This window comes from Panthera onca, chromosome B2 (genome assembly GCF_046562875.1).
Source record: "Panthera onca isolate mPanOnc1 chromosome B2, mPanOnc1 haplotype 2, whole genome shotgun sequence".
NCBI lineage: Eukaryota > Metazoa > Chordata > Mammalia > Carnivora > Felidae > Panthera > Panthera onca.
Window position 1 is genome coordinate 15520590 of NC_138343.1, and position 24281 is coordinate 15544870.

Consider the following 24281-nt stretch of genomic DNA (forward strand, 5'->3'; position numbering starts at 1 on the left):
CTTCCCTTATGTTCATCTGTTTTATCTCTTCAAGTCCTCCTAGGAGTGAAGTCATAGGGTATTTGTCTTTCTCTGACCAATTTCGCTTAGCATACTATCCTCTAGTTCCATCCACGTAGTTGCAAATTCACTTTCTAACAGGCATGGGACTAGAAGCCAGCCCTAGGTTCAAGTCCATTAATGGCATGTCCCTCCACAAGCGGCATCAGTACTGCTAGCCTTAATTCCCTCATCTGGAACCTGGGGATGATGCTTTAGGAGGATTCGTGGTCCTAGGGCTCAGGTGCCCCCACGGGGAGGCAAGGCTTCCACGGTCTGTGGGCTATTTAGCTCATCTCTTCACCTCCACACTTGACCTCCATGAAGTCTGAGCATGGTGGCTGGGCTCCTTGGCCCACTCATGTGGCATCCACAGTTGGGCTGTTCAAACTGTAGAGAGGCTCCACTACCCATTCCTGGGCCCCGGTGGAAGATGCACACACCCAACACCCCTTGGTTCCACGACAATGTCTCTGAAGCTTCCCAGAGATGCTCTAAACTTAGGGGAGCTTCGGGACAGACCAGCCCTTGGGGCATCTTTGGGATGACCTTGCAAATTCCGGGACATGATCTAGCACCGGTGGGGGGCATGGTTGGGTCTTGTGGGCTGTGGGTGGGCCTGGGAGAAGCCTAGCCAATAAGAGCAAGATGGTGGGGAGGGGGAAGGCCGTACGGCATGTGTGTGATGCAGACAGAGCTCTCTGAACTTGACAGCTGGAATCCACATCAGGGGGCACTGCAGGGTTCTGGGGACTTAGATTTTTCTCCAAGTATCTGTCTGCTTCCCGTGTGGCCTTCCATAGTTTAACCCCCACAGTTCTGCCAAAGTGACATCCTGAGGGCACCAACCTGATGTCACTCCTTTGTTTAAACCCCAGAGATAGAAATAGATCCCACCTTCCTGGCACATCATCCATGGCTCCCATGGTCTGTGTTTAGATGTTTAAGTCATCTCTCTATGCTCACACTTTCCCTCCTGAAGCCTACTCTGGTTCTCCTGTTAAACACAGCCTCTCCAGGGCGCCCGGGTGGCTCAGTTGGTTAAGCGTCCGACTTCAGTTCAGGACATGATCTCACAGTTTGTGAGTCTGAGCCCCGCGTCGGGCTCTGTGCTGACAGCTCAGAGCCTGGAGCCTGTTTTGGATTTGGATTCTGTGTCTCCCTTTCTCTCTGCCCCTCCCCTGCTCACGCTCTGTCTCTCTCAAAAATAAATAAACATTAGGGGCGCCTGGGTGGCACGGTCAGTTGAGCGTCCGACTTCAGCCAGGTCACGATCTCGCGGTCCGTGAGTTCGAGCCCCGCGTCGGGCTCTGGGCTGATGGCTCGGAGCCTGGAGCCTGTTTCCGATTCTGTGTCTCCCTCTCTCTCTGCCCCTCCCCCGTTCATGCTCTGTCTCTCTCTGTCCCAAAAATAAATAAAAAATGTTGTAAAAAAATTAAAAATAAATAAATAAATAAATAAATAAATAAATAAACATAAAAAAAAACCCCGCCTCTCCTACCATATCTGAAAGACTGTAGATCAGAATCTCCTACTGTTTCTCTCCTGTGGATTTTACCTATTTGCTGGCCCCCAAATTCAGTGTCCACCCTCCCCTAAATCCCACAGGGTGGCCTTTGTCCCTCACATCCTCCACATGGGGCTGTCACGATCTTCCCTGGTCTCCTCAAGGCTCCCGTCGCTCAGCACGATGCTACTCCTACGTCACAGAGAAACCCAAGGTGTGCATGCAAGGCCTCCCCTGCCCTCCAGAACCACTGCGTTCCCCAAACTAGCTGATGTCTGCACACCCCTGGGCCTTCTCCACTTTCTCTCAGTTTGGAACATTCCTCTCTGTTTTGTCTTCTTGGTCAATTCCTCCTCTCCCTCCAAGATCCAGCTCAAAAATGACCTGCCCTGAAGAACCTTCCTGGGTCCTTACCTCCCTCCTTCCATTCTGCACCTGGCAGACCTACCTTGGGCACGAGGTAGGTCAGTGCTAACGGCAACAGTGGCATCATGATGACAGAAATAACTCTAGCCGCCCCTTACCCCATGCTTACCATGTGCCAGATACTGTTCTAAGTGCTTTTCATTTCAGTCCTCACAAGGAGCCTCTGGCATAGACACACAGCATCTCACTTTTACAGACAACGGCACCGGAGTCTGAAGATACCCAACAGCACTTCCTGCTTAGATAGCTGTCTCCTCTCCTGGAGAACAAGGACCTCGGATAACTTGTCCTTCTATGCTTAGCATCTTGCACGGTGCCCAGCTCACAGAGCGAGTGGCTCACAACATGTTTCTAGAACGGGCTGATGCTACGAGGCTCTGCTGTGGGATGAGTTCTCACCTTCCCCAGAAATAGATACTCTCGGGATGGGAAAAATGGGAGCGTAAGGTGGATAAAAATTTCAGGATCACGCAGCTGTATGGACGCTAAACCGTGGATCCTAGAGCTGAGATACGAGGAAACCTAGCAATTCCAGGAGGCCTGAGAAAAGATTGCTCCCCAATGCCAAAATGGCAGCCAATCATGACCATGGTTCCCTCGTGCTCCTCCACAAAGGCTCACCCTGTTTGCCACCAGCCCCCAAGCACAGGACACAAGGTAACCACGTTCAGGAGCGTGACCAATGGTGCTCACCGCAAAGTGGCTGAGATGTAGAAACTCACCCCCCTCTGTCCAGTTCCTGCTACCGAAGGGTCCTCTCCCTTGACTCTTGGAAGCCTTCAGAACACAAACCTAGCAAATGCAACGTGTACGGAAGTGTGAAGGGTTTCTACCCAAGAACTCTTAGCCTGTCCTTCCTTCCTTTGCAGATCTAAGGCAGTAGCTAGGTGCTCACTCGCTTGGGCAGGAGGAAGCAGAGCCAGGAAGGCAGCATGGAATGGTCTACCTGGGAAGGAACAGTGATTACCTTGAGTTCTACCCATCTCTGTAACCTATAATGTCTCGCACACACTCTACCACACGACTTCCCGTCACCACGACTCCAGCAAAGCTTCCTTGGTTTCTTCACTAGGAAAATGGCCAAGGGAACACCAGGAATTCTGTCAGAACGGGTAAGGAAGTAATGACCGAACTAGCGAACAGGGTTACTTTCATTGCTCAAGAAAGGAGATGCTGGGGTCCCAGGGGACCCCTTCTCTTTTCCTGCATCTCCTTTCCGGTTGTTTTACTCTACACGGTCATAAGTTAAATAGGTGTGGCAAATGAAAATGAATTATTTAAGATAATTTTTAGTTCCGTAGACCTGGTATAAAGAGAGGAGATTGGGAAAAAGGGTAAAACCAGCTGGAATGATCAGCTTTCAGTGAATTCGCTCTGCCATTCCCATCTTTCTCCAACATGGTAGACAAGTGAGGAGGGCCTAGGCAGCCTGGATCTTCAGTAAGTTTCAGTGCCTGTTTGTCTATCTTTACGACATCTTAATACCACATCATTGCTCATAACAGATCTGGAGCCAGCTGCACGTCGTCTGCCATTCTGAGTGTCTGTCTATGGCTTTCTCTTTCTGTCCCCTGCAAACTTCTGTGTTCTCCGCCCCCTTGGCCACTGCACCAGTCTGGGGCCTCAACTCCTCTTACTGGGTGGATAGCAGTAACCCACCTGCACCCCATAGGGGCATCTCCCTACAGCACGTGTCATGCCGGAGGTCCCATTAGGACTCCCTGCCCCAGTCAGTGCTACGGGTCATCCAGCCCAGCCCAGCCCAGCCCAGCCGGTGCCTCCTGCCCTACAGCTCCCTGGCCAGGCCAAGTTTCCACACTGAGTTTCTCAGGAACCATGCTCACCCTCAGTCAGGGCTTTTGTCACACCTGCCCCCCGAAAACACCCTCCCAGCTCCTGCGGGGTGATCAAAATTGCATTCACCCTTCAAAGCACAACTGAAGACCCAACATCCCCTGTTGCGGCCTCTCCTGCCCCGAACTCCCGCGGCCCTGATGGCCAGCACCCCTGTTTAATTCCGCCCGATTCTGTACTGGTCAAGGCCAGCTGCATTTGGATGGCTCTTCCCACATGTGCTACTGCTGTCCCCACGGGATGCCCAGAGCGGAGCGTGGGGAAGCCCAGGCTCCTGCAGCCTCATGGTCCTCAACCCCAGGGGCGCGTCACCCTCATACCGATGCCGACCCGCCTGCCCTTCTCAGGGATTCTATCGGGGTGCGGGGCGCCCCGCTGTGTACTTTTTACAAGCCATGTTTGAAAACCCCTCAACTTCTTACTCCTGCCCTGTTCTCTGAAAACGAAACACAAAAGGGCGCTCATTCTTAAGCAGAGTTCTTGGACCACCTGCAGCGGTCCCACCACTGAAGCGGTCCCTAAGCTTCACCTCTGACCTGCTGAATGAGAATCTCTGAGCCAGGGGTTTGGAGTTTAGCTGCTTCCCAGGTGCTCCCCAGTCAGGGAGTGAGAGGAAAGAATCGGGGAGAACCACTGATTTGAGGGTGCCGAACCGCTTGAAGCACAGTGCTGCCCGAGGCAGGGATACGATGCATCGGGTCCATCCGGCCCCTGGGCCGGTCCGCGGCATGGTCTCCAGGTTCTATTTCTATGCCCCCAACATACAAAGAGTAAAAGACCAATCTGCAGGAGACCAAAGTACTGAAAGCTAAACTATCGGAGATCCACTCACCTCACCAGTAGCTGTGCCTAAATCTAACGTCTGCAATTAAGGGACTTGTCTTTAAACGGATTTGTCTAATGGCACTTCCCATTTAATTGTCTCTTTATAAAAATCACTTATCATTGAGCATCTCGGGGATGAAAAGATTTCCTATATCCTTCTGGGTGAATTTTTCTCTTTTATTTGCTTTAGAATGCTTTAAGGACATTTCAGACAAGTTTGCCTAAAGAACCTGTCTTCAAAATTTTGTCTCAAGCAATAAATACTTAATCAGATGTCTCGCTTTTCCTACCGAGTTGATTCAGTGCACGAGATCCCTCTTGCCTCCTTCTTGCTGCTTGTGATACGCCCTCTGTGTGCTTCTGTGTGCAGTTACTAAACAAATGAAGAGCCGTATACCCAGTACTCATTTCTGTTTAATGAGCCACTGGCATTTCTGTGACAAGGATGACAGACGGAGATGAATAGATTGGGGACGTCCTGCATGACTTCACGGTTTCTTCCCAAGAGGCCAATTTCTCAAGGCAGTGATGTCACCCACTTCACTAGGCAGGTATGGGAGAGGCAGGTTCCTGGGCCCCCCTTGCAGAATCAGATTCAGCACGTTTACAGTGGGGTCCAGGAGTCCGCTTTGCAGAGAAGCTCCCGGATCACGGTGACCTCGGTCGAGACCACCCTGAGAAAGAGCCGCCAGAGGCATTAAATCGCTTCCAGCATTCGTCATGCTAAACACAGAAGATAAACTGTCAAATCAAACACTCATCCAGCTCTGTTTCAGTTTTCCAATCTATGAAATGGGGAGGAATTAGTAGGTCGTAGGCTTCTTGAGCCAATTACATAATATCAGTTTGTACCCGGGGCAGCACGGTGCCTGGTACTCAATAATGAATAGTAGCTATGAATCTGGTCACTATCATTGTCTTCATTATAGAACTGCTTCCTTAGGGGCTCATCTATTCCCCCCAAGGTTGGTTAAGGTGCCATCACTAGGCTCTCATGGGTCCTGTATTTCCCTTTGTCACGGCCTCTCCTACAGAGTCAGTTCAGTCCATTTCATTTTTCTTGACTTGTTGCCGATTTTTACTTGCAGGAGATATGACAAGTGACGCATTGCTTGTATCCTGCTCGGTGCGGCTGTTTCCTCACCTGGCCAGGGACAGGAACTGGGCCCAGGGCATAGCAGGTGCTCCATAAACATCTGTTGGTTTTCCTTCTCGTCATGTCTTCGGAGCAGCGGGAAAAGGTAGAACTTAACAGGGTCTCCTATGCAAAGGCTCTGCTAATCAAAGGGGGGGCAGTCCGTGGACTGGCAGAGGCAGTGACTCTTGGGAGCGAGTCGGACACGCAGATTCCCAGGCTCAGCCCAGGCCTTCTGAATAGAATCTGCGTCTTGACAAAGTCCCCGGGGGACTCTGCACCTGACAACTCCGATAGGCTATCTTCTAAGAGCCACCGTTTTGCGAAGAGGCTGCTCCCTCGTGCAAAATGGGACCCGCGCAGGGCCCCCTGGGGGCCATTTTGCTCCTGCACCTGCTCTCGGAGCGCTGAGCAGGGGTGGTGGGAGGCTTCTCTTGCAGGGCTGCGAAATCACCCAGGTCTCAGCAGAGCTGAAGTTTAATCCCAGGTCCAAGACCAAGAAGCTCTGTCACTTTGCCTGAGACGTTAGCCTTTCTGAGCCTCAGTTTGCTCATCTATACAAAGGGAGCATAACCCGCCTTAATGTCTACCCAGCTTCTTCACGGGGACCAGCGGGCTGAAATCCAGCCTGAGGCCTGTCCTGGGAAGGGCAGTCACCCCCAGAGGAAGGGGCCACCTTCTGTGAATTCATTCTTCCAAAGGGCACCTTTTTATAATTTTTTACAACGTTTAAAAATAGCTTTCTATAACTTTACAAAGTCCCTGAACAGTGAGCGGAGGGCCTGAGTGTGAAATCTGTGCAGCTGAGTCCTTGATCTGTAAAAGGAGTTCACCAAATACAGGCTTCGTTGGTTCTAAAAAAGCAATACATTCTCTGCCTCTCCCCACAGGTTGCCGCGAGGGTCGGACGAGGCGGACACACTCTGTGATCTGAGGACCGCCATATACCTCTGTCCCATTGCTTGCAGGGCACTTGCTGAACCCTGGGAGAGAGTCCCCCTCGGCCTGATGCTGCCCGGCTGGTGTGGGAAGCGAGAAGCCAAGACAGCAACGGGGAGTGTGGTGGCTTGACGTGTGGTGGTTCTAAGTCAGTAGGCGAAAACCCAGCTGCAAGTGAACCAAATAACGGGAACGAGAGCTTCGGAAGGACCGTCCCGGCAACCTTCCGGGCTTGCGGCAAAGCGGTGTGGGAAGAAAAAAAAGGCACAGCCATCGGGGTTCAGGGTGCTGTCCTGAGACGCGCTGCCCTGCATCGGCATTGAGGGCTGGCAGGAAAGAACCCAGAACCTGGAATGACAGAATCCAGACTCTCTGTGGTTCAGCAGCTGGGAAGGATAGCAAATCCTTGTGTGTGTGTGTATGGGGGTGGGGGTGGAATTCAGACTCTTGACCTCCAAAAATCCAGGGATCAAGAAGGTCTCCTTTACCTCGATAGCACCTCGCTGAATAAAATACTTTGCATCCATGGGATGCATGGTGTTTATGGGTTGCCAGAGGACCCACTCTAGCTCCTGCATTTATAATGATGATTGTGACTGGTGATGCTGGGGCACGCACGGAGCTCTCTGCTTGCTGCCTTCAAAATGGATGAGTCCTCTGCAGCCCGACTGATGGAGATGCAGTATATTCATAAACCTGTCTATGCTGATGGAGTGCAAAAAGCAAAATCAACCAGTTCCAGAGAGCAAGGAAAATAAACTCCAACTGTGGGTGTCACGGAGCCATAAAAGAAGGCTGTATTTCCAAACACGACACCGCCCTGGCTTACGACTTCAGACAAGGAAATGAAAACCCCAGGTGACTTCTGCAGTCCATTCTTACGCCACAGGACCGGAGTGTCTAACAGAACCAGTCTGGGCTAAAGGAACACAGCCCGAGCCTCTCTCCTCACTTTTTTATTAACACCTGCTGGAGAAGCCCATTTATAACCAAGGACGCGTTAGAGCGCTTGTCCGTGAGAGTAGCTCTTAGCGTCTGCGTGGACAGAGGTGGGGTAACGGTTGCTCGGTCATTTGCCACCTGGTTTCAGCGGGTCAGAGTCTTTGATCTCCTTTTATAGACACAGACACTCCACCCAAGAACATAAAGAGCCTCTAGAAAGAGTACTTAGAATTTAAATGAGAATCCAGAATTACAGAGCCCAGAATCAGACTCCCTCTGGCTCCAACGCTGAGACAAAGGTGCTCAGATGAGTTCCGTCAATTCCTTCAGACCATCCTAGGGATTCTTAGGCTGCCAGGCCTTTTTCGTTGCTCAGATGCCTGGAAAGGCAAAACGGGTCTCCCGACTCCTTGTGGTAAGAGGGATGGTGTGACGGGAAGCGAGTAACAGAGAAGTGACTTGTGTTAAATGCCCTAAGCCTGGCTTGCTCTCCCCCAAGCCGGCCAGCACACAGACATGACCATAAACACCTGATGCTCGTGCCAAAGATGTCCTGAGACCTTCCAGAATCCTAACACTGAGGGCCATTATAGCATACACATCACCAGCACCTGACTCTGTTTCTGAGTCACTTTCTACAACAAAGCATTTTGTTTTAAAATTTGTCCCCTTCCAAAGACCATCCGGACGGCAGATGACAACAAGGAGGGAGGGACATGCATCACTGAGATGGAGATGCTGGGCAGTGGGTGGGGGTCACAGCTGGGTCACCGGCCACCTTTGTAGGGCATGCAATTAAATTAGATTTTTTTAGGGGCACCTGGGCGGCTCAGTCAGTTAAGTGTCTGACTTCAGCTCAGGTCATGATCTCGTAGTTCGTGCGTTCGAGCCCCGCATCGGGCTCTGTGCCGACAGCTCGGAGCCTGGAGCCCGCTTCCGATTCTGTGTCTCCCCTCTCTCTCTCTGCCCCTTCCCTCCCGCTCTCTCTCTCTCTCTCTCTCTCTCTCTCTCTCTCAAAGGTAAATAAACATTAAAAAAATTAAATTCAATTTTTTTCAAAGTGAAATTACACGATTCATTGCCAGCAAACTGCTCTTAAGGAGTTAGAATTGTAGGTGTCCCATAAATCACGACAACAAACACCTGTTGACGAGATCAGCGGTTTGGGGGAAATTATAAATCATCTGTACAAAAGCACATTATCCTGTTTGTTTTTGCAGCAATGCAGGTGAGCCCTGTTGCCCCTAGGGAGACCGGGGGAGGAGAGCACCATTCAACTGATAACTGAGCTGTGGAACCTAAGCCTTCTGCAAGACAGGCACAAAGGGAAATGAGAAGGTTCCAGAGATGGGTCTGACAGTCCCTCCCGGGAAGACTGCTATTTGTGACCATCCCGGCAAAAGCTGGGAGGGTCCGACCAAAGTCTCAAAATCACAAAGTCATGAAAGCAAGCACAAATATGCTCATCTGATCTCAGAACCCTGGAACCAAGGGGAAGATCTATGATGTTTCGAAGTCGTTCACTGAGCTCGCATAAAATGAAATACTGCATAGACCCTAGGGAGCTAGGAAGGGGCAGAACATTCACGGAGAAGGTACAAATACGTTCAAGCTAGATCCCTAGGTATTATAAAGGCAACCTACGGATGGCTGCACTTCCTCCCCAGCCCTGCATCTACCTGAGGCATGATATGGATTCATTTTGGGGGGGGGGGGGTCACACTCTGATTTCTTGCATTTACAGTGATGGGGGTGGCTGGTCTACCTACCCGCAGTCGGTGGTCTACCAGGGCCTCCCCATTTTCCCTTGAAACTCCCAGCGTGCTCTATGGCACCCAGGTCTGGACCCCAAGTTTGACTGATGGATGGCTGTCATGTTCTTTCACTTGTCCATGTAGGTATCACGGTTCCTTCAGGCACTATCGAAGCATGAATATCAGATTTGGTTTACGGCACCACCCAGAGCCCGAGAACAAGTATCCTGCTAGGAACTTGTGGGCAAATGGTCACCCAGCTTCTCCTTCAAGGCCTCAGCTACAGGCGGCTCTCTCCCTCACAAGCCCTCCTGTCCTGGGGATGCTTGGTGCTAGCCGAGGACGCGGCGGGGAACGAGCCCGACTACAACCCCACTCTCAGACTGCCCCCTGGACCCTGAACCAGTGTTCAAGAGGAAGAACCAGCAGGGGCAGCCGCTGGGGGCCTTTCGCAATTTCAGGTTGACGATGGCCATCTCCCGCCTTCATGTGTGCATCCAGCTGTGAATGCATCCCGCAGCATTATTGTCCATCGAATCCAGGAGAACATCGAAGAGGCAGGTTTGGTTGAAATCAAGCAATCGCCGCTAAATGCCCACAAAACGTGCCCCACTTTGTCCTCCAAAGTTAAATCCTTCATCATGGCATTCGAGGCTTTCCACAGCTTCCCTTCGACCCACTTCTGGCCTGATCTTGGCTTCACTACAAGAAGCCTGCACTCTTGCCACGCTGGGCTATTTGCCTTTTTTTTTTTTTTTTTTTTTTAATTTATTTTGAGAGCATAAGCAGGGGAGGGGCAGAGAGAGGGAGAGAGGGAATCCCAAGCGGGCTGTGCACCGTCAGCACAGAGCTGGACACAGGGCGCCATCCCGCGAACAGGGAGATCGTGACCTGAGCCAAAACCAAGAGTCAGACGCTCAACCGACTGAGCCACCCAGGCGCCCTATTTCTCGAACATATTATGCCTCAGACGTAGGTGCCTCTGTGTACGTTACTTCATTTACCAAGACCTCCTTTCCTATCCCTACCCGGCAAAACTGTACTCATCTTTAAGGCCTGTTTTAAATACCCCCTCCCTGATGATGCTATCCTGCTTTTTCTGAGTCTTTCCAAAGGCGTCGGTCTCTTGCTGTTTGAATTTCTTTAGTACCATGCCATCACGTCTTCGTATTAAACACCTTCTGTAGCTTCTAACTGCCTACGACCCCGACAGCTGATGAGGGAACACTGCTCATAAATTAAACTAAGGCTGGAAGAACAGGCACATGGTGGGCGCTCAAAACGCACGTGGCATTCAGCCTTACGAAGGAAGGACATCTGATCACGTGCTGCAGCACGGATGAACCTTGAGGACATTATGCAAAGTGAAATAAGCCTCTAACAAAAAGACAAGCACCGTCTGATTCCACTTTTAGAAGGTAGCTCCGACTCAGAGAAACAAGAAGTAAAATGGCAGTCATCAGGGGCTAAGCGGGGAGGAGAGAAAAAGGGGAGTTGTTTCATAGGTACAGAGCTTGAATTTCACAAGATGAAGAAGTTCGGGAAATCTGCCGCCCAACACTGTGAATGCAGTTAACATTACGGAGTTGCATACCTACAAACTGTTAAGAAGGTACTTTTTTTTAAAGTTTATTTGTTTACTTTGGGAGAGAGGGAGAGAGCACAAGGTGGGGGGAGGAGGGGGCAACAGAGAGAGAGAGGGAGAGGGAGAACATCCCAAGCAGGCTCTGAGCTGTCAGTACAGAGTCCAAAGCGGGGCTCGAACTCACAAACCGCGAGATCGTGACCTGAGCCGAAATCAAGAGTTGGACGCTTAACTGACTGAGCCACCCGGGTGCCCCAAGAAGGTAAATTTTACATTATGTTTTCACTACAAAAAGAAAAAAAGTGCCAAGTGAATTAAATCTCTAACCTAACGGTGCTACATGAAAAAGAAAAGTGTTTCGCTGTAATCTTCATGCTGATCACAGAGGTCAGAGCAGAAAGCACCCTTTAAAACATGTTTTTATTAATAGGAAGTCCTCATAGGCACCAGGAAGGAATTTCTACATTTTAAGAAAGGGAAACCAAGAGTATATTGGGTGTATTTCCCATGCCTCACGGTATTAGCTATCAAGAGAATGAACCTTAAACCTCTTTCTGAGGCTTCTGGGTTACAGTTGATGTTTTCCATTTAAGGCAGAGATGAGGTTCAAGGTCACAGGGGTCCATTCACAACTCTTCTTGTGCCTTCAGAGTAGAAGGCAGGGAGGGGAGGCAAGGATAGAAGCAAAAGTATATGATATTGTAGGGCTGGAGAGTAGGAGGTAGGGTGGGGTAGAGTGGGGTGGGGTGGGGTGCTGGAGAGAAATGGGGACAGAGGATGAGACAGCTAGGGAGGAACAACAAAATCACCATGAGGATGTGATTGCAGAAGAGTCCGCCATGGGCAGTGTCCACAAAACTAGAGAGACAGCTAAGACAGGAATGTTGGTTTTGGGGTGACAAGCTCTGGATAGAAGATTCTCATTAGACGAGTATAAAGCTGAGGAATACCACAAGGCACGGAGGTCACCTGCCAGGTACATCTGCAGTTGCAAAACCTTCAGAATGTTGAAACTGGCCATCAACCACCAGAAGTTTCCTTGTATTTCAGGGTCTAAAGACAATGCAAAGAAGCCTGGGCAGGTTCACGTTAGCAGAAGGACTTCTTTTTAAGGATCAGCAATGCCTCCCTTTCTTTGCCAAATTGCCAGTCTCCAATTGTGGCCAAATGCTCCCGTGCCATTTGCACCGTTCTTGATTCTTATGGACTGTCTGTTTCTAGCACGTTCTTCTAAACCCAACCCAACTGCATGCATTCGGGTCCTCCGCTTTATAATCCAGTGCCTTGAGAGTATGACTTACGTTTGAAAGACTGGATACATTTTTGTCTTTGAGTTATGCAAATAAAGAAGCCAATTTTCTTAAACAGGCGGAAACACACAAGGCAAAAACGTGCAAAGGAAGCTCATGATTCTCTTATTTTGCATTTTAAGCATAGGTAGCTTAGTGCGGTAGAAACTCGTGGTTGGAAGTAAGAACTCCAGAGTAAAACAAAGTGGGTTGAGTCCATCTCTGGCACTTAGTACCTATGTAACCATGACTGAGTCCTTCAACTTAATCGAATTTCATTTTCCTCCCCCAGGAAAAAGAGAGAATAATGATCACAGTATCGACTCCACAGCACTAAATGGTATGTCATCAAGTTCTCAAAAAATGGCAGCTGCCATTTTTATCACCCAAGGGTGAATGCCTGACTGTGAAGTCCAGCTCTTACATTAGTTGATTATGCTTCACACAAATGGCACCTACGGGGGTACCTAATCACAGGTACCTTATGCAGAGTCATGAATTATTCATGCAGTGTTTCGTATCTGACTCCTGGAGCCAGGATGGTTAGAGAGATGATTGATGAAGACTTAGAAACATAGGAGACAGCAGTGGGTTTTGTTGTTGTTGTTGTTGTTGTTGTTGTTTGTTTTTGCCTCAACCGACCCTTTTCCTCTGGGGCTCGCCATCATTCCAAGAAGGATGCATTTGAGGCTCACTCATTTCAGATCATATGCCTTATGCAACCAGCTCTGCTACGCGCTGTGCTTCCAGAATGGAAAGGAATCTGGTGCCCCTGTCTTACAAGCCACTGTGCACGCTGCTGTTGGAGAAGATAAGAAGGAAGAAGATGATGATGGAAGAAGACAGTCTGGGAGAGCAAAAAGGCTCTCCCTACTTGCTGGAGAACTGAGAAAACTCATGAGAAAGTCTCCAAGTTTATAATGGTTTTCCAGATGAAGTCGAAGCAAGCAAATGACAAAGGAGAGATGTTTCTGCTCGTCTTTGTCTGATCGTATACTTGGAAGCAGCTCCAGGTCAGGCTCATGCTTCCTCCTCTAGTATCCTACCGGGCCATTAACCACTGTCGCTCTCTATTAATCATGCTTGGTGTCTTTCAAGCTGTCCTGCGTTGCCTTTCAAGAATGTCAACGGAGCAACAGACAGTAAGAACATGCTACCACTTCTAAGTCTCAGTTTAGAGTTCTATCATTCCTGGTTTATTAATTCCTTCTGATATAGCCCAGATGTCTCTAGAGTAATTAGTAACAGAACAGGGTTAATGTAGCTGCCTCATGGTGATGCAGATTCATTATGACTGATTGTTCACTTACAAAAATTAAGCATGTCTGCTTGAGTTTAAGCCCAAAAGGCCAGCACCAGGCTTCCAGCCCACAAGCATCTCCACCTGTCTTGTCTGCCTCATATTTAAGAAGCTACCAGATACAACGCGGTAAGGATTATTAGCCCTTAAGTATTTTTATCCATTTGATCCTAGCTATGCGGAGGGGAGGTTTATAGAGAGTAGATGAGTCCTCTCTCCTTGGGAAGGGATGCGGGAAGCCAGAGAGATTGGGCTAATTTCAGATATCTTCAGTGGCTCATAGATCAAGAGTCCTGCGGATATCAAGCCACCCAAGTTCACCGCTCATGGCTGAAGCTGTGAATGAATGAAGGGTGCCTTCACTAATCAGATAACTAAATAAATTAGAGGCTGTTGCTGGTTAAGAAGCTGTCAATTCTTCTTTTAAAATGTCTTACCCACTGTTCTCTCTCCTCCTGCTGTGATCGGCCAAGTGCTTGTGAGCTCAATTTCAGAAACAAGAACAGCTTTTTCCATAGTCTCCCTGGTTCAAATTACTCAGTCGAATTCAACTAGTGATGCCGGAGAACGAGGCACAGGGCTGGCCTTTTTAGGCTTTCAGCTTTCTCCTGTTCATTCTACACGGTGACCCAGGAAGGCTTTCTAAAGGCGAATCACTGTCACATCTCTCCCCTGCTCAAAAACCTCCAAAGGCTTTCCACTGCCAGGGGGAACAAAATCTAAATGCTCATATGCCTTACCTAGGGAGCCCTTTCTCAATACGTCCTGAGAAGGACCCTCTGCCCCAGCTTGGCCACCTCATCACAGACCCGAAGCACTTGCCATCTCTGGGTCTCTGACCAGGGCCTTTTTTCTCTGGAATGTTCTCGCCTCATTCTCTATAAATGCCCTTCATGCTTGAAGGGTCAGCTCAAGCGTCAGCCTTTCTATGCCCTTTTCTCAGATCACATTGAACTCCAAAGGATACTCCTGACAGTAGTTATTTCAGCACCCTACTGTGTGTGTGTATGTGTGTGTGTGTGTGTGTCCATACACACACATACACGTGTGTACATACAGATCCACTAAACTTTCATTCACTTGCATCTGCTTTGATACCTAGCACAATGTTCCACCTAGAAGTGTGGTGAATAAATAGGAACTATAGGCAGGAGTTTATTTTGCCATATTTAATCTTCAGGGAAATTTGGCATCAAAACCTTCAAAAGCTGCTAGCTCTTAAGAGCCACACCATTGACTTCTAGATTTAGAATCAGTAATTCTAATTCTAGAAATAAATCAGGAGAAATTCGGGTGCTTATAAAGCTATGTATGCTGCTGAGGATGTTCACTGCTGTGATTTTTACAACAGATGATGGGAGAGCCCATGAGGGCCGGACAAGCAAATCCCACTGCACGCCGAGCAGCTAACGACACCATATTGTGGAGTATTTACGAACAGGACAACCAGTTCACAAGAGATCATGCCATGTGTAAAAAGCTGATGATAAGAGATGATGTAGAAGAGGCATTTGGTTTTTATTAGACAGACAGATGAATGGACAGTGGTTCTCTCTCGGGGGGAAACTTATGAGGGTATCTTCTCCTTTGTGGGTTTCTATGCATTTACCTTTTGGGACACTGGGCTAAGGTGTTACTGAGGTGTTGAATGGAATGGTTCCTTTAAATGGAAATCTGCTCTTTGAAACCACAAACATCTGACTTAGTACGTTGATAGAGTAGTCTGACTCAACCCTGTGTTTAATTGGGACTCGACACCTTTCTATCACAGAAATAGCTTTCATTTCCTGGACTAGGAGTTAGGAAGCACGGGGTCTAGGCATACTTCTCTTGCAGAATTCCTGCAATGGCAGGATTTTTCTTAACGGCACCGATTTTTCTTAAACAATCAGCTTTTCTATTGTAAACCAGGTGACTATTCTTCCCTACCTCCATCCCCATCACATCTCACAAAAATGTACAGAGATCAATCAGAAACTATTTCGAAAAGCACCAGACTCATCGCAAAAAGGCAGCCGATCAGGTTGGCATTACTGTCCAGGCTGGAGGAACACCCCCCTGAAATCTTTACTCTTTAATTTAAAAGCTGCAACTTTAAATCAGAAAGCAGTATCCCATTCACGTTCATGTGCAATGCAGTCCTTACTAGATGCCCAATCACTAGCACATCCTGTGATGCCCAATTTAGTAACTGGGGGGACATTCACCAACACTTTAAACATGAATATATAAAAAGCATCTTAGGACAACGTTCCCGAACGCATTCTTCTTGGAAGAGTACTTCCCACCATACTTTGTAGATTGCCTTTTTTTGTTTTTGTTTAACAGAACAAACAATACAGACATGAATTTTAATAAAGGAAATAGGCTGGGCTTCAGATCAATAATTTAGAGACAAAAAAAATTGAAAGCTTTGGCAAACTCATTATGAAGGGAACGAGGTACTGCGCTTCGTCTTTGCCAAGATTTTGACATTGAGGCTAATTCACTTCGACGGGCACATAATCGTGAATCAGTCACACAAATACCAATGCACATATTCACAGGTACACATGACGAAGGCTCTTGGCATATGGCCAGCAGGGTGCACGTCGAATGCTTCTTGACGGAAACACACAAACCCAGGTCGTGACCGCGTGGACGTGGAAACACCCAAACGCCCCACAGAGCAACCTCACCGAAGAGGCGCAACGGGCCTCAGATAAGAAGAGAGAGAGAGCGCGAGAGATCATCCCATGAAGGGAAGGCAGGGCTGGACGCTTCCAGAAGACATCTTGACTCACCTGTTATGTGGTTGGCAATCCTGGCACTGGGTTTGGGAGGCAGGGCGGGGGGCTGCTTGAGAAGGGACAGCTGCTTCACTGGGGTCTCCTCATGGTCTCCAGAGAAAGCAGCAGGTTTTTTGGGGGGCAGTAGCAGCACTGGTTTGGCTGAAGGATCTTGGGACAGGAGGGCTCCAGACTCACTGGCAGAGGGACTCTCTTCAGACACTGAGGGGACAACCACATGACACACAGGTGACATTACACAAACGCAGCGCAGGTGGGACCGGCGGGGGCACACAGGACAGGGACGTGGGTGACCAACACAGCAGAGCACCCGTTCCACGTTGTCACGTACGGGCGGAGAGTTGAAGGGTAAAGCGAGGGGGTGGGGTGGGTGGAGGGACACATCGGGGAGGCAAAGGCAGAAAGGCAGAGGCAGGAGGGCGGGAGGGGAAGCCAGAGGACATTTTCTCAGAACTATCCTAAGCTTCACCGCTTCCATCTGGGCGTTTATGCCACAAATTCTGTGAGTGCTCTGAAGTGTGACTCATGGGGCCACAGCCACCATCAACAGATGGCAGGTGCAGCGGACCAGGGACAAAGAGCCCCATCTGAATGAACCAAACCAATGCTGGCATCTTCCTTTGGGCCTGTTTGCCCTCTTCTGGGAGGAAGAGAGAGAGTCGATGCTGGGGTCTGGTTTTTGCCCACTGGGTCTCCCGGCGTGTGGGACGCCAAGGAACGAAGACAGCCTAGAGGCTGACGCCAGGCCAGGCGTCCCCACAGGCCTGGGGTGGCTGTTCCCCCCCGACTCCGGAGCCTTGTAGGCACCTTGCAGTTTTAGGGGCTCCCCTGAACCTCGATGAGGCAGAGACTGCACCAAGGGAACGCCTTTCTGTCTCCCCGCTTCCTCTCTCCTCTCACTTGCCAGAACTGTGGCCTTCTTACATGGTTTTCCCTCTTTCTCTTTGCTCCGCATCGGGCGTCACTCTTCCTTTCCGCCACGGGAGACCCCGACTGGCTCCAGTTAAGAGCTGTCCCGGGGGGTCAGCACGGGGCCTTCATCCCGTGATGGCAGCCTGGCCAGTGAGACCAAAACTCTGATTTCAGTGAGATGACAGATTGCCCTGTAACAGTCAACTCTGTGTGATTCCCATGTCACCAGGAAGGCTGGATCAGAGACACAATCACTGCTACAGTTGGAAAGCTCTCCTCAGCCTGGGGGGAATGTGACTCAGTGTCCCCTGCCGCATCAAAGCCCTGCAAGTGACCCTCACAAGCCCCTGGTTTTCCCCCTCTCGCAAGGGACGCCATTATTGTCAGCATCGGACACACCGATGGAGCCATGACTCAGCAGGTCCCAAGGTGAAGCCTGGCGTGGACTCTGGGACACCAGCTCTCTCTTGCTCCCATCGGAGCTGTGCTGATGGCAGACTTCGCCTGTGCTGTGGAAAAAGGATATGGCCTTCCTAGCCACACTCCGGAGATTCCAAGAGGTCCCTCCGCCAGGCTCGCCTCCTGAGAACAGTCCTCACTGGCTGCCGGGAGGGTCTCACCTTCTGCACACCTTCTCAGGGAGGAGGTACTGACCACTCAGAGGGCTTTGGACCACAGAACGAGTGACAGTCAATGGTACCAAACATCATCTGTCAGCAGCATGCGAGTTAACCAGTCAATTGCATACAATCGAATAGCCAATTAACACATTGACTGTGTATGGTAATAGAGTCAGTAGCTGGGCTGTATACTGAGCCTGGGATTAAAGGTCGTGCTAGGGCTTTACAAACGTGACCTAGGTAGGAACCGTGCCCAAGTATAGGATTCCTTCGCTGAGCTTAACGGAAACGAGTGTTAGAAACAAACCACTGACGTTTTAAATCCTCCGTATCACAAAGGGGATGTCTTTTGGGGAGGGATTAAGATTACAAAAAAGGTTTTGAAAAACCATAGGACGGACAGTAAGTGTACATAGGTCCTGATGGGGCCGTTTTGTCCTCATCTCCAGGAGATTCTTATGCTCAAGGTGGCTCAAAAAGAACCCCAAGTCCGGCCAGGCTACAGGCCCCTAACGCCACATGCTGGGGACCTGTTCTGCAACTCTACCAAGGGCCTTACCTGTCCCATCCATGATGTCTGAAGGTTGGAGCACCTCGTATGAGCAGGGATCCCTGGGCATCGGGACCGGCTCCATTTCGGACAGGGCAGGCAGAGACAGCTGGCTGGAGCTCAGGGACTGTCCGTTTTCCAGGGAATCCTCTTCATTGGATATGGAGAGCTCCCCGTCTGCAAGTGCGAGAAGGAGACTGCGCAGTGAGACAGTGCCTGCCTCCCGGGGAAGGGCGACATTTAGAATCTGCTAGTTGAGTCTAAACGTTTCTGAACAATCTTTACCAAGGGCAGGATGCAAATCTACACTTGTTCTTTTGCTTTGCAGACCCTCATTTTAATTTTAGACCTCTGGCATCTGACCACGAGGGCAGCAATTTCCGGTGACCTCTAGCAAATTGCCTGCGTGCTTCTCCATCTTTCTAACCATAATCACCGTACTTAGTATGTTTTTTTTTTTTTAATGCAAGTGAATTAAAATATACTTTTCTTCATAATTTTGGAAAGCCTGGAAAAACTGAGCAGGCCTCAGAGACTGGAAAACCAGGAATAAGAATTCCTACTTTAGGGAACAAAGGGCTTTCTATACCACTCAATACCAGAAGAATGGGTTCTCTAAGGCTCTAAGCAAAATTCATCCTTTTTTTTCTCTTTCCTCCTGCTGACACCCCATTTCTCCAGGTAGATAAATGTTTGGAAGGGCTCAAAACTCCCCCCCCCAGGCTCGCCTCCTGACAATAGAGACCAATCCTCACTGGCTGGTGGGAGGGTCCCACCTTCTTCTAACCTTACAAGGGATAGAGTGGTGACCACTCAGAGGGCTTCAGACCAAACTACAAGGCGGCAGTGACCTAAGGATGCTGGGAAGTGCCCCAGTTCTCCCAGTGTCCACCAGTGATCACACCTTGGGGGTGAGCAGATTTTGATCTTGCTTTAAGCTCCCTCAAAGCAAGGGGCAGGCAGCCAGTTAACACATGGTTGAGGATCAAAGGCTCCCGCACAATGGCCATTTGTCAAATCAAAATTCCCCCAGCGTGATTTCATCCTGGCCCAGGGGAGTCCTAAATAACTAGGCATTAAAGTCAAATTAATTTTTAAAAAGGACTGAAAGCTGTTCCAGTAAGATGAATAAACATCCAGATGAAAGGCTGTTAAGTTATGCTTAGTCAGAAACACAGAAACCCGCGAAGCAATGACCTGCCTTACAACTGCAAAAAAGATGATTTACTTGTAGAAATGAAACAGCGAAGTGACTCCAAGGTTAATCTTGTATCAATAAATCCTTTTCTTTGGCCATGTTCCTCCCAAGGCTTGATTTTTATACGCAACAATATGCGGTGGTGAAGGAGTCTTGCCTGCCCCCTTCCCCCCGGGTTAGAATTGGCCTGATGAAATGTACATTCAACAATGTAATCTACAGACAGAAAGGTTTCAGCAGCATACGGTTCAAGGACATAGGGTATTTGACCTGAATCTTGGATAAATGTAGAAAAACACAGGATACCAAAAAATCACCCAAAGCAGATGATTGCACCGACATGCTTTAAGATTGTGGGGCTCTCCCCTCCGCCTTTCTTTTTCATTTGGCCGTTCTGTATGCCCTGAATGGTAGAGTAGTTAGTATCATTGTAATTAACAAATGATGGCTACTCCTCCTTAATGAGAGAAGAGCAGTGCAGACGGTAGGGCCAAGGCCATGGGAAGTACACAGCTGAACCGAGAGTCTTCAGGAGGGAAGGGCTGCGGGGTGAGTTAACGCATTGCCGTCCCATAGGGGATGGTCCCCAGTCCCCTTAACATGCTTTAATGTAGCATGTTCACACCAATGCCGTGGGAAGTAGGACTGCTTTGGGTTCCCAGGTGGTGGAATAATGAGTGACGCGGCTGCCATTCGGTTGAACGCATCTCTAGGAAACCACTTGGACTTCTGATGCTCCCAGTGTAATGAAAGTCCTGGGTATGACAACCGGAGGAGGAGGGGTTTCAGTGCTATTGCCAAGTTCTGCTTCTTTGGGACAACAGTGGAATCAAATGACTGCTGTTCCTTTGTAGCAGATAAAAAGAACCATAGAAACAGAAGTGGGGAAAAGACACAACATAACTGGATTCCTTAGACTCTCTGAATCTCAGTTTCATCAAGGCAGGTGGCTTAGTGCTGGAGGCGTGGCTGGTTAACGGAGAAGCACTCCTTGGGACACAACAACTCTCCAAAACTTTAGGTCCCCATAGATTAAAGGTACCTTTGCTAAGTCACAAAGGCCCAAACCACTTTGGAGAGGGAACGATCTTGGGACTTCCACTGTCATAATTTCCAAATATGCATTTCCACTAAAAAAATTAAAAATAGAGAAAATAGAAATAAGACATTGATCATATCACCACCCTAACAGATACAGTTTATTCTTCTGTACATATTTTTCATAGTTGTAATCTTACCATGCATCAGATTTTGTCCTTTTTTTTTTTTACTATTATAAGCATTCTAATTTGCATAATTATCATCTTGCTGATTATATTGGATGAATAAACTGGCATTTATTTAGCAATCTCCCTATGGCTGGTCGTAAAGGGATTTCTAGTGTTTTATGATAAGAAGAAACCTCCCTGCATAAAGTCTTTTCTGTCATTAGAATTCTCCACTAGTAGGGGTGCTTGTGTGGCTCAGTCAGTTGAATGTCTCTGACTTTTGATCTCAGCTCAGGTGTTGATCTCAGGGTCATGAGTTCAAGCCCCATGTTGGGCTCCTTGCTAGGTGTGGAGCCTACTTAAAAAAAAAAAAAAAAGGAAAAATATTGTTTCCTTCGCTGTGCAGAAGCTTTTTGTCTTGAGGAGTTCCCAAGAGTTCACTTTTGCTTTTATTTCCTTTGCCTCCGGAGCCATGACTAGTAAGAAGTTTCTGAGCACTGGGTGTCATATGTAAGAGATGAATCCCCAGGCTCCTTTTTTTTTCCCCTCTTAAATGCATTTTTTTTTTGGGGGGGTGGGGGAGGTTGGGGCAGAGAGAGAGGGAGACACAGAATCTGAAGCAGGCTCTAGGCTCCAAACTGTCAGCACAGAGCCTGATGCGGGGCTCGAACTCACAAACCATGAGATCATGACCTGAGCTAAAGCTGGACACACAACCAACTGAGCCACCCAGGCACCCCGAATTACTGGGTTCTACTCCTGAAGCCAAGACTACACTGCATTTTAACTAACTTGAATTTAAATTTAAAAAATGGTTTTTCATTAAATGATACAAATCATGTTTTTTTTTTAATTTTTTTTTTTTAACGTTTATTTATTTTTGAGACAGAGAGAGACAGAGCATGAACGGGGGAGGGGCAGAGAGAGGGAGACACAGAATCCGAAACAGTCTCCAGGCTCTGAGCTGTCAGCACAGAGCCTGACGCGGGGCTGGAACTCACGGACCGCGAGATCATGACCTGAGCCGAAGTCGGACGCTTAACCGATTGAGCCACCCAGGCGCCCCACAAATCATTGTTTTAAAAAGGTTAAATTGTAAAGAAGCATTCAGAAGTAAAACAATATAAACCTCAAAAAAAAAAAAAAAAGAAAAAGGAAGTCTCTCCTTTTAGGAGAGATCCCAATAGATGAAATTTATGTGTATTAATATCTCAATATCTAGCTGGGAATTCCTAATGTTCAGTAATTCCAAATTTGATTAGTTTGAAGAATATATAACTCTCCATGTCCTTTCTATTTACCAGCACTATTTATTAGTCTCTTTACTGGCCCTTTTAATTAGCATTATTAGAAAAAGTGTTTTTCTTTTTTAGAAAGAACATAACCCTCCTGAGTAACAGGAGTCTTGTGGATTATTCGTACCTTCATCTATTTAAATTTTTTCATGTTTGTTTATTTTGAGGGAGACAGACAGTGAGCGAGTGAGCAAGGGAGGGGCAGAGAGAGAGAGAGAGAGAGAGAGAGAGAGAGAGGGAGAGAATCTCAAGCAGGCTCTGCACTAATGCAGGGCTCAAACTCATGAACCATGAGATCAAGATCTGAGCCGAAATCAAGGGTCAGACTCTTGACCGACGGAGCCATCCAGGTACCCCTATTCAGAACATCACTGTCTCTTGTTATCATGGATGAGAAAAAGTTTGCTCCTTATACTAATATTAGATATTAGAAATAATATTAGAAATTACATTGCTCTATAGAATGTTAGAAATTATTTTGATGTTTTACATGATCTAAAATTATCTGTAATAATGGTCTTCAAAATGGCCCACAACAAGTGCCCAGCAGTTTCCTACCAGAATGAGGAGTGTGAACAGGGAGAAGGTGGAAGGCGCATGAGACCAGAGGGGTCGAGGCGGTGCTTCTCCGGCATCAGCGGTTTTCTGGAGGCAGGCTAAAGCAGGTGGCTAGACTCCGCCCCCAGAGTTTCTGAGCCAGAAGGTTTGGGGTGGGATGGAGGGTATGCACCTCTAGCAAGTTCTTGGGGGATGCTGGAGCTGCTTTGGTGGTCAGGGTTCCACTCTTGGAGACGACTGGAGGTTAGGAATCAGGCAAAGGAGCCTGGAATGACAACAGCGCCTTGTCACGATGCCCCAAGGGCAGGAAATGCTGTCTATGCGGCAAATGGGGAAGAGAGGCTGTTGGTAAACCGCAAAGAGGACAAGAAAGCAGGAGGCTGCATTGTCTAACCATGGATCATGAATATGAACTTGTCACAAAGGAATATGGGATTGCGGAGAGCAGGAAGGCAGAGTGGAAAGTTAAAATGTGAGCCAGGGGGCGCCTGGGTGGCGCAGTCGGTTAAGCGTCCGACTTCAGCCAGGTCACGATCTCGCGGTCCGTGAGTTCGAGCCCCGCGTCAGGCTCTGGGCTGATGGCTCGGAGCCTGGAGCCTGTTTCCGATTCTGTGTCTCCCTCTCTCTCTGCCCCTCCCCCATTCATGCTCTGTCTCTCTCTGTCCCAAAAATAAATTAAAAACGTTGAAAAAAAAAATTAAAAAAAAAATGTGAGCCAGATGCGAACATATTTAACAAGGGAAAATCAGGTCACAGAAGTGGCAGAGAGAATAAGGCAGACGTGAGTGCAAGTCAAGGTCATAAATCTTGAAAGATGAGACACAGAAAGCAGTGGGTCTAAGGTACAGAACTGGCCACGGAAACTGTGCCAGCCGTATTCTCCTCTTCCGCTTGTGAGACCTAAGAAAGGAAGGTGCTGATAGAGTCAGGTTAACCACCAAATCAAGGAGAGTGAAGGGAGAGGGGTCAGTGAATGAATTCATTCAGTTGACAAACATCTGTCGAGAGTCTGTAATTAACAACACGCAGCAGAAACCAGACACTGCAAACGCTCAGCACGACCTTGTAAGGCAGAAATTGGCTTTCAGCTCCTTATGGTACTTTAGAAACCCTTGCCCCGTCTGCGTCCCCCCCCCCCCCCCCCCCCCCCCCGCCCAAGCCCTGGAGCTTTACCACAGCCCGCCCTGCCTCCCCTCCCATAAGCCAGGCATGGGGTCAATTGCTAAAAAGAACACAAAGAAATGCAGAAACGCAGGTGCAATGAGGAACCAGCATCCAAGGTGGGACAAAGGAGCGAGAGTGCAGTCAAACCCTGAGAAGTAGATGAAGGGGCAGAAAGGAGACAGAAGACCTGTGCTCAGAACCCAGGAGGCCACAGATTTCAGGAGGATTTCCTCTCACGTGGAATTTTTCTTTACTGTTCTGAAAGTAAGATTTATGTAAAAGTTGTCTTCCAGAGGACTGGTTCAAAAGATGCATTAAAAAATGTTTTTTTTTTGTTTTTGGGCCGGTTAAGCATCCGACTTCAGCTCAGGTCATGATCTCGCTGTCCACGA

The 24281-nt window shown here is 48.6% G+C and overlaps 1 protein-coding gene across 7 annotated transcripts in view; it reads right to left on the reverse strand.

The window, feature by feature from the left end:
- PHACTR1 (phosphatase and actin regulator 1) overlaps positions 1-24281 on the reverse strand; it is a 559123-nt gene that overhangs the window by 66850 nt on the left and 467992 nt on the right. For 5 of the 7 annotated variants that reach the window (XM_078446624.2, XM_078446623.2, XM_078446627.2 and 2 more), the window contains 2 exons: positions 18476-18643; positions 16379-16585 (listed from right to left, as the gene is read on the reverse strand). In XM_078446624.2, the coding sequence (XP_078302750.1) occupies positions 16379-16585; positions 18476-18643 (375 nt within the window). The remainder of the gene's footprint in view (positions 1-16378; positions 16586-18475; positions 18644-24281) is intronic. The other 2 variants (XM_078446629.2, XM_078446625.2) reach the window with 1 other exon arrangement.